The sequence below is a fragment of the Lampetra planeri genome, chromosome 32, assembly GCF_965212315.1.
Source record: "Lampetra planeri chromosome 32, kcLamPlan1.2.h2, whole genome shotgun sequence".
In the NCBI taxonomy this organism is placed as follows: domain Eukaryota; kingdom Metazoa; phylum Chordata; class Hyperoartia; order Petromyzontiformes; family Petromyzontidae; genus Lampetra; species Lampetra planeri.
In genome coordinates this window covers 3751804-3767694 of record NC_136138.1, presented here as the reverse complement: position 1 = coordinate 3767694, position 15891 = coordinate 3751804, and the positions used below count along the sequence as shown (strand labels likewise).

Below are 15891 nucleotides of genomic sequence, written 5' to 3'. Positions count from 1 at the left end.
ATTGTCCACACGAGTACCAGCGGCCCATCCATCGAATCGCTCTCCTGCCACCACCGGTGCATGCCGAACCGTCCCAGGTTGCTTACAGTAGTAGCCTGGCCCGCCTCGCCCTGCTCATGGCGAGACGGGATGTGTGGGCTCCTCGACGGGGGAGACGTTGAGCCGTCCAACCTCGGTGAGCGGGAGGGCACCTCGTGTGCCCGGAGTGTACCCACCGCCGGCATTTGCTGAGCGAGTTTGAGCCCTGGTTAGTTACTCTTTGGTTTTTTCGGTAAAGTCACGTATACAGATAAAATAATAAATTAAATACTAGCATACGACGTTTCGATTGCAACACAAGCAATCGTCATCAGGTATACATGAAATAGAAACACAAATCTAGTATACTTAGAAATGTAATGTAATACAACAGAGAGTCGGATAACATAACAGTGAACACCCTATTGTTTTGTCTCTCTCTCAAATTTAGCATTCTCAGGAAGAACGTAATCAACCAGGTAGGGTGTTCACTGTTATGTTATCCGACTCTCTGTTGTATTACATTACATTTCTAAGTATACTAGATTTGTGTTTCTATTTCATTTATACCTGATGATGATTGCTCGTGTTGCAGTCGAAACGTCGTATGCTAGTATTTAATTTATTATTTTATCTTTATACGTGACTTTACCGAAAGAACCAAAGAGTAATTCCTGCAGTCACGAAAGCTCCAAATTAAGTTTGAACCCTGGTTAGATCTCTGCAGCACTCGGATTCATGTATTTATTTTCAGTTTTCAGTCGCATTTATTTTGAATAACCCTGTGAGCCATTCGGCTCTTTGGGATGGGAGACAACCCACCTGGCACCGCGTCGGGTGCGTGGTGCATTGTTGAATTCATCTGTGCGGCGCTTGTGAGTTTCACCCGCCGCTCTCCGGGTTCTGTCCAGTTGCCCTCTCCCCCCCTAATCTCTCACGAAGCCCACGCCCGCACGCGCACTCAGTGCCATTGGTCAAACATCCCAATGGAGACGCAGGGCCATCCACGGAAGGGTTGTCTGGAGACTTGGTGGCCGAATATTGTGCTACAGTTGGTAGAGCATCGGGGCCTTTAATCCGTGGGTCTCCACGGTTCAAGTGTCGCCCGGTTCGGGCGAGAATACCGAAACATGGGTGGGACCCTCCTGAAAAACAAAAGTCTTGAGCTTTCTTTGGGGCAATCGGACTAAACACGTGGAGTGGAATTCGTCACCTGCGCGAGGAGGTGGTCATAGAAGAGGAGGTGGTGGTGGTGGACGTGGTGGTGGAGGTTGTCGTGGAGGTAATGGTGGAGGTAATGGTGGAGGTTAATGGTGGAGGTGGTGAAGGAGGTGTTCGAGGTGTTGGAGACTCCTCTGCTCGGTGCATCTCGCTCAGTCTGCCGCAGCCCTCGTTCTGCTGTTCTCTCCTTGCTCGTGATGGCAGCAGCAGCAGCGGCGGCGGCAATATGGTTCAGGAGCCACACACACGCCCATGTCGAGGTCTGCTGGTCACGACGAGAGGGCTTCAAGAGGAGAGAGAGAGAAGCATCTCTCTCTCCTCTTGCTGCTGCTTAGTTGAAGGAGCGCAGACTACAGAGATTTACGAGACGGTCCACAGTGACGCTGCTGCTGCTGTTGTTGCTGCTGTTGTTGCTGTTGCTGCTGCTGTTGCTGCTGCTGCTGTTGCTGCTGCTGTTGCTGCTGTTGTTGCTGTTGCTGCTGCTGTTGCTGCTGCTGCTGTTGCTGCTGCTGTTGCTGATGTTGTTGCTGCTGTTGCTGCTGCTGCACCACCCCCCCACCACCACCGTCCCCCACTTCGCCAAAACTGCAATGGCCAGCGTGGTGATGTAATGATCAAAGGGGAAACCCCTCGAAACCGACACGGCCCGGAGAAGCCTTTCACTCCCGTCAGTGTTAGTCCACTACCGCACAGTGACAACGACTAGGGGGGCGGGGCTGTGCAGGGGACGAAGGCGCAGCTCTGCAATTACCCGCTGCTCCCGCCACCGCTCCCGCCAATGCTGGGGATCTCCAGAGAGCCCCCACCCCCCTCCGTCCCCCCTCCGTCCCCCCACCTTCAGAGGGGGAACTTTGGCCTCCTTCGTGTAGGTTGCCCAGGCGTCTTGGGAAGAGTTGGGAGTGCCCACACTTTACCCCACGGCACGCAAGCTGCCGGCCCCACTCACTAGTGGTGCAGTCTACGAATCTATACTGCTGGCTGGGCAGAAGTGCCGTGGGTGGGGGGAGATGTGGGGGAGGGGCGGATTTAAGAAACCTGATAACGGAGCAGCGTGTATGTACTGTATGTGGAACTTCTTTCGCACCATACGGAGGTGCGGGGGAAGGACAACCGCAACCACCTCCTCTTGTTCCTCACCTCCAAGTTCTTTCCGCCATCCCCCTCCTCCACCTTTGCGCACGCGTCCCACCCATCACAACCTCCTAGTCCCGACCTCCGAGTTGCTTACCCCGCCCTCCAAACTCCACCTTTGCGCACGTGCGCCACCTGTCACAAGCCTCCAGGTTGCCTGACCCACCCTTCCTTTCCCGCGCTGTGCACACGCGCGCGTGTCGAACGCGCGTGCGTGCCGTGCGTTGCAGGTGTTCGTGAACATCACGGACGCGAACACGCACCGGCCCGTGTTCCAGAGCTCGCACTACTCGGTGAGCGTGCACGAGGACCGCCCCGTCGGCAGCACCGTGGTGGTCATCAGCGCCACGGACGAGGACATGGGCGAGAACGCGCGCATCACCTACTTCATGGAGGACAACGTCCCGCAGTTCCGCATCGAGCCCAACAGCGGGGCCATCACCACGCTGGTGGAGCTCGACTACGAAGACCGCCCCACCTACACGCTCGCCATCACCGCCAAGGACAACGGCATCCCGCAGAAGTCCGACACCACCTACGTGGAGATCATGGTGAGCGACGTCAACGACAACGCGCCCAAGTTCCTGCGCGACCACTACCGGGGCTCGGTGCTGGAGGACGCGCCGCCCTTCTCCAGCGTGCTCACCGTGTCGGCCACGGACCGCGACTCGGGCCTCAACGGCCGCGTGCAGTACACGTTCCAGGGCGGCGAGGACGGCGACGGCGACTTCACCGTCGAGTCGACGTCGGGCCTCGTGCGCACCGTGCGCCGTCTCGACCGCGAGAACGTCGCCGTGTACAACCTGCGCGCCTTCGCCGTCGACCGTGGCTCGCCGCCGCTCAGGACGGCCGTGGACGTGGTCGTGACGGTGCTGGACGTCAACGACAACCCGCCCATCTTCGAGCTCGACGAGATCCCCATCTACGTGAAGGAGAACAGCCCCGTGGGCTCCGTGGTGGGGCACGTGACGGCGCGCGACCCCGACGAGGGCCCCAACGCGCAGGTCATGTACCAGATCATCGAGGGCAACATCCCCGAGGTCTTCCAGCTGGACATCTTCTCCGGCGAGCTCACGGTGCTCACCGACCTCGACTACGAGGCGCGCTCCGAGTTCGTGATCGTGGTGCAGGCGACGTCGGCGCCGCTCGTGAGCCGCGCCACCGTGCGCATCCACGTGGAGGACCAGAACGACAACAGCCCCAGCCTCAGCAACTTCGAGATCCTCTTCAACAACTACGTGACCAACAAATCCAACAGCTTCCCCGTGGGCGTGATCGGCCGCGTGCCCGCGCACGACCCCGACGTGTCCGACCGCCTCACCTACGCCTTCGAGCGGGGCAACGAGTTCAACCTCCTGGTGCTGAACCGCTCGACGGGCGAACTGCGCCTGAGCAGCAAGCTCGACAACAACCGGCGCCTCGTGGCCGTCATGCGCGTCAGCGTCACAGGTGAGGCGCGGGCGAGCCTGGTGTGTGTGTGTGGTGAGGGTTTGTGTGGGGTGTGTGGTTAGGGTGTGTGTGTGTGGGTTTGTGTGGGGTGAGTTTGTGTGGGGTGAGTTTGTGTGGGGTGAGTTTGTGTGGTGTGTGTGGTGAGAGTGTGTGTGGAGTGTGTGTGTGGTGTGAGTGTGTGTGGTGTGTGTGGTTAGGGTGTGTGTGTGGGGTGAGTGTGTGTGGTGTGTGGTGAGGGTGTGTGTGTGTGGTGTGTGTGTGGTGTGAGTGTGTGTGGTGTGTGTGTGGTGAGGGTGTGTGTGTGGTGTGAGTTTGTGTGGGGTGAGTGTGTGTTGTGTGTGTGGTGAGGGTGTGTGTGTGGTGAGGGTTTGTGTGGGGTGAGTTTGTGTGGGGTGAGTTTGTGTGCGTGTGGTGAGGGTGTGTGGTGTGTGTGTGTGTGTGGTGTGTGTGGTGAGGGTGTGTGTGTGGTGTGAGTTTGTGTGGGGTGAGTGTGTGTGGTGTGTGTGGTGAGGGTGTGTGTGTGGTGGGAGTTTGTGTGGGGTGAGTGTGTGTGGTGTGAGTTTGTGTGGGGTGAGTGTGTGTGGTGTGTGTGGCGAGTGTCTGTGTGTGTGGTGAGTGTGTGTGGTGTGTGTGGCAAGTGTCTGTGTGTGTGGTGAAGGTCGTATTGGACACCCGTCCCCTCGTGCGCTGTGCCGACCTTCGTGGGTGTTCCCTAACAGCACTTGCCCCAACAGTCTGTCGTGGTGAGGGTGTATGGTTTGGGTGTGAGGAGAGGGTGCGTGGTGAGAGTGTGTGGGTTGGGTGTGAGGAGAGGGTGCGTGGTGAGAGTGTGTGGGTTGGGTGTGAGGAGAGGGTGCGTGGTGAGGGCTAAGAGATGTGACACGGGATGACCGCGGGGTCTGCGTTGCGGAAGAGAAGAGCCGCATTGATCTTGACCCCATCACGAAGCCCTCAGCCTGGACGCAAGGCCCTAGCACTGACCCCAAGCCTCACACTTAGCCATAACTCTGGCCATACCCCGGACCTTAACCCTAAACTCCAACCCTGACCCTAATGATATCCTGAACCCTAGCCCTCAACTCTATCCCATCCCTTAACAAGGGGACCCTAGGCCCTAACTTTCGCCCCTAATACTAACACTAGCCCTAACACTATCCCTAAGGGGCCGTCCATAAATGACGTCACGCACCTAGGGGGGGGGGGTCAGACATTTGTGACGATGTGTGACGAGGGGGGGGGGTTGAGAAATGTGACGTCACATCAAAATGCGCAAATTTGAATAAATATAGAATTGTTATTACAACACTCTTTGTTATAACAACACTCCTACAACGTCAGAGTGCAGCGCCACATTAAATACGCACTACAATGACACTAGTTTAAAGCGATTTGAAGCATGTTTTATTTTCAAAATGCAAATATGGTATTGGGGGGGGAAGAGCTTTGTGACGCCGTGTGACGAGGGGGGGGGGGTCAAAAATCGTCCAAAATCGCGTAACGTCATTTATGGACGGCCCCTAACACTAACACTCGCCCTAACACTAACACTGTCCCTAACAGTAGCGCTAACGCTAGACCCAACATGAGCATTAACAACGATGGCCTCATCTCGCAACTCTGGCCCCTGCTGTTGCCTCGACCGCTGTCCCGTCGTCCCGTCCGCGCTGTGTGTCGTTGTTGTGTCGATGTTGTGCCGATGTTGTGTCGTTGTTGCGTCGTTGTTGTGTCGTTGTTGTGCCGCTGGTGCTGCGGCTCGCGCTGTGAGCGGTGTTGCCAATCGATGCCCGGAGCTGGGGGTCGCCGTGGTGGTGGGGCTGCAGGTGATGATGGTGCGGGGGGAGGAGGGGGCTGTGGGGTCCCCGTGTCTCGGGGTCTCGGGGGTCTGTCTTCAGGACCGTGCCCCCCCCCTCGCCTTATCCCCCCACGCACACCCCCTCGCAGGGGTTCCGCGTGTCGGAGGTCCGCGTGCGGGGTCCTCCCCAGGGACCCCGCCCGGCCCCCACGTGCCGGGGATTAATCGTGTTTGTTCTGGAGACGCGAACTCAGGAAGACACGGCGCAATTACGCGCATGGCGCGAGAGGCGGGTCCCCGGTGAGCGATCTGGATCGAGGGGTGCGGGCGGGGTGAGCGATCTGGGTCGAGAGGTCCCCGGTGAGCGACCTGGGTCGAGGTTGCCCGGTGAGCGACCTGGGTCGAGGTTGCCCAGTGAGGTCGAGCGGGCGTGAGCGGGTCCGAGGGGGTCACGAGTTCGCGGCTCCCGTTGTCGTTCGTCCCCGCGTCTCGCCGGTCCCGCGCCGGACAGCTGAAGGGGCTTTTCACTTGTTTATTGGGGTGTTCCTGGGTGTTTACCGGGAGAAGATTACAGAGTGGGGACGCCGGGGCCGCCGGGGGTTTCGGAGCAGAAAGCGGAGACGGTGGAGTGAGTGGGAGCAGGGAGGGAGAGGGGGAGATGCGCTCCTCTGACAGCGTTCTGTGTTCAGTGCAAATCTGGCCACTTCACCCCTCACTGCCTCACCCCTCACTGCCTCACCCCTCACTGCTGCACTCCTCACTGCTTCACCTGTTCGTGGGGTGCAGCAGGAGGCGGAGAATAAGTGCTGACCCCGTGACCTCATGACCCCGATAATGACCTCCTTTAGTGGCGGGCGCTGTGTAAACACGCGCTGATAACATCATCGCCATTGCTCCGTCTCTCCCGGGCAGGGAGCGGCCTCCACACTCCCCACACCGCACTCACTCAGCCCCACTCCCCACACCGCACTCACTCAGCCACTCTCCCCACTCCCCACGCACTCAGCCACTCTCCCCACTCCCCACACCGCACTCACTCAGCCACTCTCCCCACTCCCCACGCACTCAGCCACTCTCCCCACTCCCCACACCGCACTCACTCAGCCACTCTCCCCACTCCCCACGCACTCAGCCACTCTCCACACTCCCCACACCGCACTCACTCAGCCCCACTCCCCACTCCCCACACCGCACTCACTCAGCCCCACTCCCCACACCATACTCACTCAGCCACTCTCCCCACTCCCCACACCGCACTCACTCAGCCACACTCCCCACACCATACTCACTCAGCCACTCTCCCCACTCACTCAGCCACTCTCCCCACTCCCCACACCACACTCACTCAGCCACTCTCCCCACTCACTCAGCCACTCTCCCCACTCCCCACACCGCACTCACTCAGCCACTCTCCCCACTCCCCACACCGCACTCACTCAGCCCCACTCCCCACACCATACTCACTCAGCCACTCTCCCCACTCCCCACACCGCACTCACTCAGCCACACTCCCCACACCATACTCACTCAGCCACTCTCCCCACTCACTCAGCCACTCTCCCCACTCCCCACACCACACTCACTCAGCCACTCTCCCCACTCACTCAGCCACTCTCCCCACTCCCCACACCGCACTCACTCAGCCACTCTCCCCACTCACTCAGCCACTCTCCACACTCCCCACACCGCACTCACTCAGCCCCACTCCCCACACCATACTCACTCAGCCACTCTCCCCACTCACTCAGCCACTCTCCCCACTCCCCACACCGCACTCACTCAGCCACTCTCCCCACTCCCCACACCGCACTCACTCAGCCACTCTCCCCACTCCCCACACCGCACTCACTCAGCCCCACTCCCCACACCATACTCACTCAGCCACTCTCCCCACTCCCCACTCACTCAGCCACTCTCCCCACTCCCCACACCGCACTCACTCAGCCCCACTCCCCACACCATACTCACTCAGCCACTCTCCCCACTCACTCAGCCACTCTCCCCACTCCCCACACCGCACTCACTCAGCCACTCTCCCCACTCACTCAGCCACTCTCCACACTCCCCACACCGCACTCACTCAGCCCCACTCCCCACACCATACTCACTCAGCCACTCTCCCCACTCACTCAGCCACTCTCCCCACTCCCCACACCGCACTCACTCAGCCACTCTCCCCACTCCCCACACCGCACTCACTCAGCCACTCTCCCCACTCCCCACACCGCACTCACTCAGCCCCACTCCCCACACCATACTCACTCAGCCACTCTCCCCACTCACTCAGCCACTCTCCCCACTCCCCACACCGCACTCACTCAGCCACTCTCCCCACTCACTCAGCCACTCTCCACACTCCCCACACCGCACTCACTCAGCCCCACTCCCCACACCATACTCACTCAGCCACTCTCCCCACTCACTCAGCCACTCTCCCCACTCCCCACACCGCACTCACTCAGCCACTCTCCCCACTCCCCACACCGCACTCACTCAGCCACTCTCCCCACTCCCCACACCGCACTCACTCAGCCACTCTCCCCACTCCCCACACCGCACTCACTCAGCCCCACTCCCCACACCATACTCACTCAGCCACTCTCCCCACTCCGCACTCACTCAGCCACTCTCCCCACTCCCCACTCCGCACTCACTCAGCCACTCAGCCACACCGCACCACAGACCACACTCACTAAACCGCACTCACACACAGCACTCTCCCTCATATTAGCCGTGACCAGGAATTTAACCCAGGTCGCCAGGTTCTTTATGTGTTGTTCAACCCACAGTGCTCATTACCATACGCACACACAAAGACAAAGGTCCCCCCTATAGCCTTAACGGACTCTTGGGCCAAGTGCTGTTAGCGAGTACTTGTGAAGGCCAACACGGCACACGAGGTGGTGGGTGGCCAGCACCAGGCCCGGCCGTCTTTGTTTTCCGAGTGGCGATGTTTACACACCGCGCCAGGTACTCATTGTGGCTGAATCGACCTTGGGGAGGCCCTAGACCGGTTCAGATAATCGTCACTGGTGGTGTAATCAAACTTGGGTCGCCGGGTTCGTAGCGCAGCGTGCTAAACGCTACACGACCGCTCCCCTATATACACAAAGACAAAGATCCCCCTATAGCCTTAACAGACTATACACACACACCAACACGCCCAATATAAACACGACACACACACGCACTGGCCAAAAACTGCTCCCAGCTACGGTGGCATGGCCATCGTCGTCACGCCGGTCCATCTGCACCCCCAATGAGACTCGTCTACTCGATGCCCCCACGCTCATTTCCAGAGGGTACCACGTGATTCACTACGATTGGCCACGTAGAGCAATTGGACACCGCTGAAGTGAAACCACGTAAGGTGGCACCGGCAGTGAAATGTCTCGTAAATATCTTATCTGTCGATTTTTAAACAAAAACTGGGGTCTTCAGACAACATTTGTCAAAATGTGATTCACATCATCAGGGCTCCCCGATGGTGTAAACGAATGCGGTCTCCAACTCTTACGGTCCAATCCGTCTCTCGTTTGGCCCCTCTATTTGTGCGCTATGAAGTAGAAGGGCCATTGCCCGAAACGTCGCCTAATGTCTGTTGTTTTTTTTTAGGCCACGCACAAAGAGCATTGTTATTGACAAGGAACATGTTGAGTTGTTGTTGTTGGTTGTGCTTGTGCGCCACTGCCGCAGCAGCAGCAGCACCAGGTATAATTCGTGTAACAGTGAAATGTTGCCACTTGGCTCACGGACGATCAGAGAACGTGGAGGCTGCCGCTGCTCCCACAATCGCGCCAAGGCCACTTCGCGTCTTTCTCTCTCTCTCCTTTCCCGACACGATTGGCCACCGCTGCCACCGCCGCCGTTTTGAAAGTCGCCACTTTGTTATGGAGATTAGGAGAGAAACGGACTCTCACCCAGCCGACCCTCCTGCCTCACCCCCCCTCCCCACGCCGTCCTCCCAGCCCCCTTCCCTCCCACCCTCCCTCACCGCCCCACCCTGGCACCGATGGCCGTTCATGAGAAACCACTCGCCGAAAACTTCCAGGGGCGGGCCCGGCGTGGGAATGGATGCCCCTTCACCACCCGCTGCCCTCCCATCACTTGCTGCCCCATTACTGCTGCCCCCTTCAGTGCCACTCCCGTCTTTTGCTGCCGCCACGGGCTTCCTTCATGTTTTCCAGCAACGCCGCCGCCACCGGGGTTGAGGGGACCCAGTTTGAGTGGTCAAGGTGACCCAGGTTGAGTGACCAAGAGGACCCAGTTTGAGTGGTCAAGGGACCCAGGTTGAGTGGCCAAGGGGACCCAGGTTGAGTTGTCAAGGAGACCCAGGTTGAGTAACCAAGGGGGCCCAGGTTGAGTAACCAAGGAGACCCAGTTTGAGTAGTCAAGGTGACCCAGGTGTAGTGGCCATGGTGTGTGTTGAGGGGGCACAGCACAGCATGGCTTTGTCCCCCCGTTGTGCAAAATTCATGCGGCAGGCGCCTCCCACTGCCCCCCCGTTTCCCCACATGGCTGTGAGCGGTCAGAGCGGCGTGGAGGCTGAGTGGTGGCGACCTGCACAGTCACGGGTGGCTGGAGCTCTGTCTCGGGGGAGGAGGCGTAGTAGGGGAGTTGTACGAGGGAGGGGAGGTGTCCAGCCCCAGATTTACCATGCAGTGGAGTCCCTCTCGCTCGGCTACTAACTCAGGCCTTGTCAGCAATAAAATGCGGACAACGGCAGAGGCTGCTCGTACCGAGTGAGGTATGGCCGTGGTGGAGCGGGGAGTGGTGTGTGGGCGGTGGGGGGGGGGCACCGCCCCCGCGCTAATCAAGGACATATTTCCCACGACGCGTGGGCGAGCGCGTGTCCGTGGGATCTGGCTCTCGTCCCCCCGCACCGCGCATCCTGGCGGACACCTGGGCCTGTCGAGGCCACTGGGGCCCGGACGGTTGGAGCAGCGGGGGCCCCCGCACGGTGGGGAATGTGAGAATGTGAGGAGGCGCAGGGGGACCTCTGGGGACCCATGGGACGTGGGGGAGAGTCCTTGAGGTGGCGGCTCGGATCTGGGTTCTATCCTGGGCCTGTCCCCCGAGCGAAGGCCCCCACCCCCACTTCACATTGTGTCCGTTAATCCAGGCGTGGCCGGGGCGCGCGGCCGAATGGGCGCGCCACGCACTCCCGGCCCGAACGACCGCTGCCGATGCCGCGTCGTTGGTCGCGCCCCAGCATGAGATCCCCTGAATCGTGGCGTGGATTCCACCTCCTTGTCACAGCGGCAGCCGTGAGGTCGCGGCGGCGCTCGGATGGAGTCCGCGTCGCGCTGCCCCGTGAGGGTTGCCGCCCATCCTGGTTCTCCCCCAGGATCGTTGTCCTCACTTTGAGGTGACAAGCGGTGCATCCCGTTTTTTTCGTACCTCGGAGGTAGCAAAACCCTACGCCTGATTTATCTCCTGAGAGGGGCCCGGTCCTTCCTGGGCCTTCCCGTGGAGGGCACGGGAACTTCGGATTATCGCTCACGTCGGCTGACGGGAAGAATAAGCGCTCCTCATCCCCCCCCCTCTCTTCCCGGGACGTCCCTGCGTGCGCACGGACGGTGCCATGGAGGGTTTTCCCGGGCGGAAAGTGGCACAAGGGCCACGCCGCCGTGAGATGCGGCCGCGTTTTGGACGCCGTGCCGAGCCCCACTGCGCCGCACATTGTTGCCCCCGAAGCTGCCCCGCTTCATCGTCCCCTGGCACGAGATCTTACGCTCCGTATCGTTGGCTTAAAATGGAAGGATTTTGCACGATGTTTTTAATAGATAAACCAGATAATTATTATTTTTGTTCCATTGGAGAAGCCCGCGTCGCTGGCCACCTGGGGAACCCCCTTGCAGATGTAGTGTTCCATCTCGACGGATTATCCAGGTTAGATATCCTAATATAAAAAAATATTCGAATTATCAGCAGAAGTTGCTGCGTTCTGTTTTATTGAAGGCTTCTGGTTGTGGTGTGTGACCACCGTTCTGCTCGGAGAGGGACCCAGCACCGGTTGCATTAAACTCCGAGGTGCGCGGTTGGCTACGTACGGTGCGAAAGATGTTCAACATACATACAGATGTTACGACCCCAACAGCTCGCTGGAGAGAGAACCGTGGCCGAAGTCCTTTGGGACCGCCGTCGCCGACGAACGAGTTGACGGCGGGGACAAAACGACGATGAGCTCGCGCCGCCGACTTAAGCCTTGCTGGGTTTGCACCGATCAGGCACCTAGCCCGGCACCAAGCCAGACACCTGGCCTGGCACGGGCCCAAGGCCGTATCGTGTAGAGAGAGAGAGAGAGGCTCGTCACCCCCGGAGAGGGATCGCGGCGGCTCTAATGACACTTAATCCTCTGGCCGCGACCGCTCAGTTTTCAAGCCTGTGGGTGTTAGGGACGCGCGGTGCGAGAGTGTGAGAGAGAGTGTGTGTGAGTGAGGGAGTGTGTGTGCTCGCTAACAGCACTTGCCCCTACAGTCTGTTAAGGCTATACGGGGGATCTTTATCTTTGTGAGGGAGTGTGTGTGGTGCCACTGTAGTTTAGCGGTTAGCAAGCTACGCTACGATCAGTGACGATTATCTAAACTGGTCCTGCGCCTCCCCTAGGTCGACTCAGCCTCAAATGGTGTGGTGTATGAACATCGCCACTAGGGAGACAAAGCCGGCCGGGCGTGGTGTTGGCCACCCACCCCATGTGCGCCGTGCCTGCCTTCATAGGTGCTGCTCGCTAACGGCACTTGCCCCAACAGCCTGTTAGAGGCCATACGGGGGACCTTTGTGCAGTGCTCGTGGCGGTGACCACGTGGCGGGGCCTGCAGCGAACTCGGCGACTCGGCGACTCTGCCGGTGCTCGTGGAAGTCGTGACTCACGTTTGTGGAATCTCCGCCTCAGCCACGACCTCCTGCAGACGCCTCGTACACCCGTACCCTGTACCTGAATGGTATACCTGGACCCTATACACCGCACTCTATACACAACATCCTATACACAGCATCCTATACACCGCATCCTATACACCGCATCCTATACACCGCATCCTATACACCGCATCCTATACACCGCATCCTATACACAGCATCCTATACACTGCATCCTATACACCGCATCCTATACACCGCATCCTATACACAGCATCCTATACACCGCATCCTATACACAACATCCTATACACCGCACTCTATACACTGCATCCTATACACCGCATCCTATACACCGCATCCTATACACCGCATCCTATACACCGCACCCTATACACCGCACCCTATACACTGCATCCTATACACCGCACCCTATACACTGCATCCTATACACCGCATCCTATACACCGCACCCTATACACCGCATCCTATACACAGCATCCTATACACAGCATCCTATACACAGCATCCTATACACTGCATTCTACACCCCGCATCCTATACACCGCATCCTATACACAGCATCCTATACACCGCATCCTATACACCGCATCCTATACACAGCATCCTATACACCGCACTCTATACACTGCATCCTATACACCGCATCCTATACACCGCATCCTATACACCGCATCCTATACACAGCATCCTATACACCACATCCTATACACAACATCCTATACACCGCATCCTATACACTGCATCCCATACAACATATCCTATACACAACATCCTATATACCGCATCCTATACACCGCATCCTATACACAACATCATATACACTGCATTCCACACCCCGCATCCTATACACCGCATCTTACACATCACAGCACACCCGAAACCCACATCACACACAGTCCACTGCAGCCCACCACACATAGCACCCACGCCACAGCCAACACCCGCAGCCTGCACGTACCCGACACCCACACAGCCCTGTCAACCACACGCGAATGTGAGCCACCACCCCCCCCCCCTAAACGACACAGGTGCACCCGCCTGCCCCCCCCACGGACAGATGAAGTGGTAACGGCGTGCTGGCACACGCACGCGCCGACACAAACATTCCCCGTGTGGGCTTTAACAGACTGTGAGGGCAAGTGCCGTTAGTGAGCAGCACCTATGTAGGGTGGCCGGACAGCACTCCCTGCCGCCTTTGTCTCCCCAGTGGTGACGTTCACCAACGGCGCCGGGGAACTGGACTCATCTGAGGCTGAGTCAACCTAGGGGGAGGCCAAGACCGGGTCGAATAATCGTCACCGGTGTTGGCCGTGAGAGCGGGAATCGAACTCGTGCCGCCGGGTTCGTTAGCGCAGAGCGCTCACCGCTGCACTACGACTTCGTCACCCAAAAACCCCCGTGCCCTCTCCCGAACGGAGCTTGGCTGTGATCCCATTACCCGAGTAGTAATGGGATTGCCCGAGTAGTAATGGGATTACTCTCCGGCTGATCGGTTCCGTTACTGCACTCATCAGACCACGCGAACGTCGTTCTCTCGTCTTGCCGTTTTACGGGACGCGGTGTGACGGGGGTCGGTGTGAAGGTGTGACAGTGTGACGGGGGGCGGTGTGACGGGAGGTGGTGTGACGGGGTCGGTGTGAAGGTGTGACAGTGTGACGGGGGGCGGTGTGACGGGAGCAGTGTGACGGTGTGACGGTGTGACAGGGGGCGGTGTGACGGGAGGTGGTGTGACGGGCTCGGTGTGAAGGTGTGACAGTGTGACGGGGGGCGGTGTGACGGGGGGCGGTGTGACGGGAGGCGGTGTGACGGGGGGCAGTGTGACGGTGTGACGGGGGGCGGTGTGACGGTGTGACGGGGGCGGTGTGACGGTGTGACGGGGGGCGGTGTGACGGTGTAACGGCGGGGCGGTGTGACGGGACGCGGTGTGACGGTGTGACGGGAGGCGGTGTGACGGGAGGCGGTGTGACGGTGTGACAGGGGGCGGTGTGACGGGGGGCGGTGTGACGGGGGGCGGTGTGACGGGACGCGGTGTGACGGTGTGACGGGGGGCGGTGTGACGGGAGGCGGTGTGACGGGAGGCGGTGTGACGGGAGGCGGTGTGACGGGAGGCGGTGTGACAGGGGGAGGTGTGAAGGTGTGACAGTGTGACGGGGGGCGGTGTGACGGGGGCGGTGTGACGGTGTGACGGCAGGCGGTGTGACGGGAGGCGGTGTGACGGGAGGCGGTGTGACAGGGGGAGGTGTGAAGGTGTGACAGTGTGACGGGGGCGGTGTGACGGTGTGACGGGGAGGTATGACGTGGAGGCGGTGTGACGGAGAGGGCGGCACAGCCCGGGACTGATGCCACCCCGTGCCACCCCATGCCACAGCGAGCGAGCGAGTGATTGAGCGAGCGAGTGATTTGAGCGAGTGATTGAGCGAGTGAGCGAGTGAGCGAGCGAGCGAGAGAGCAAGTGAACAAGGCATCCATCTCCTCTGAGCTCAGAGGGAGCTGGAGGCATCGTCAGGCGTGGTATGGAATGAGCGGTGTTTTTTCACGATGTGAGCCTTTTGACAGCGATGATGATTGATGGCAATGAGACGATGATGAGGATGATGACAATAACAGTGACGATCATGGTGACGATGATGGTGGTGGTGAGGATTATGACAGTGAGGATGGTGACGATGATGGTGAGGATGATAGTGACGGTGATGATAGTGAGGATGATGGTGGTGAGGATGATAGCGAGGATGATGGTGGTGATACTGACAATGATGGTGGTGATGAAAGTGAGGATGATGATCGTGAGGATGATGATGGTTTGTTGGTGATGATGATGGTGAGGATGATGATCGTGAGGATGATGGTGGTGATGATGGTGGTGATGATGGTGGTGAGGATGATGATCTCGAGAATGATAGCGAGGATGATGCTGGTGATGATGATGGTGATGATGATGATGGTGGTGATGATGGTGATGATGATGGTGGTGATGATGGTGGTGATGATGGTGATAGTGGTGATGATGGTGATGATGATGATGATGGTGGTGATGATGGTGATGATGATGGTGGTGATGATGGTGATGATGATGATGATGGTGGTGATGATGGTGATGATGATGGTGATGATGATGGTGGTGATGATGGTGATGATGATGGTGGTGATGATGATGGTGGTGATGATGATGGTGGTGATGATGGTGATGATGATGGTGGTGATGATGATGATGGTGGTGATGATGATGATGATGCTGGTGATGATGATGGTGGTGAGGACGATGATCGTGAGGACGATGCTGATGACGGTGACGATCGATGTTGGGAATGCGCGATGACGTCGCGCTCCTGGAATCCGATGCCGCGCTTATCACAGAATGGGCGACTGAATGGGGTCGCGACCCCGTTGCCGTG

General features: G+C 58.7%; 1 protein-coding gene across 2 annotated transcripts in view; it reads left to right on the top strand.

Moving 5' to 3' along the window:
• CELSR2 (cadherin EGF LAG seven-pass G-type receptor 2) overlaps positions 1-15891 on the top strand; it is a 126388-nt gene that overhangs the window by 4158 nt on the left and 106339 nt on the right. For both annotated transcript variants that reach the window (XM_078609477.1, XM_078609478.1), the window contains exon 2: positions 2601-3819. In XM_078609477.1, coding sequence (XP_078465603.1) covers positions 2601-3819 — 1219 coding nt within the window. The remainder of the gene's footprint in view (positions 1-2600; positions 3820-15891) is intronic.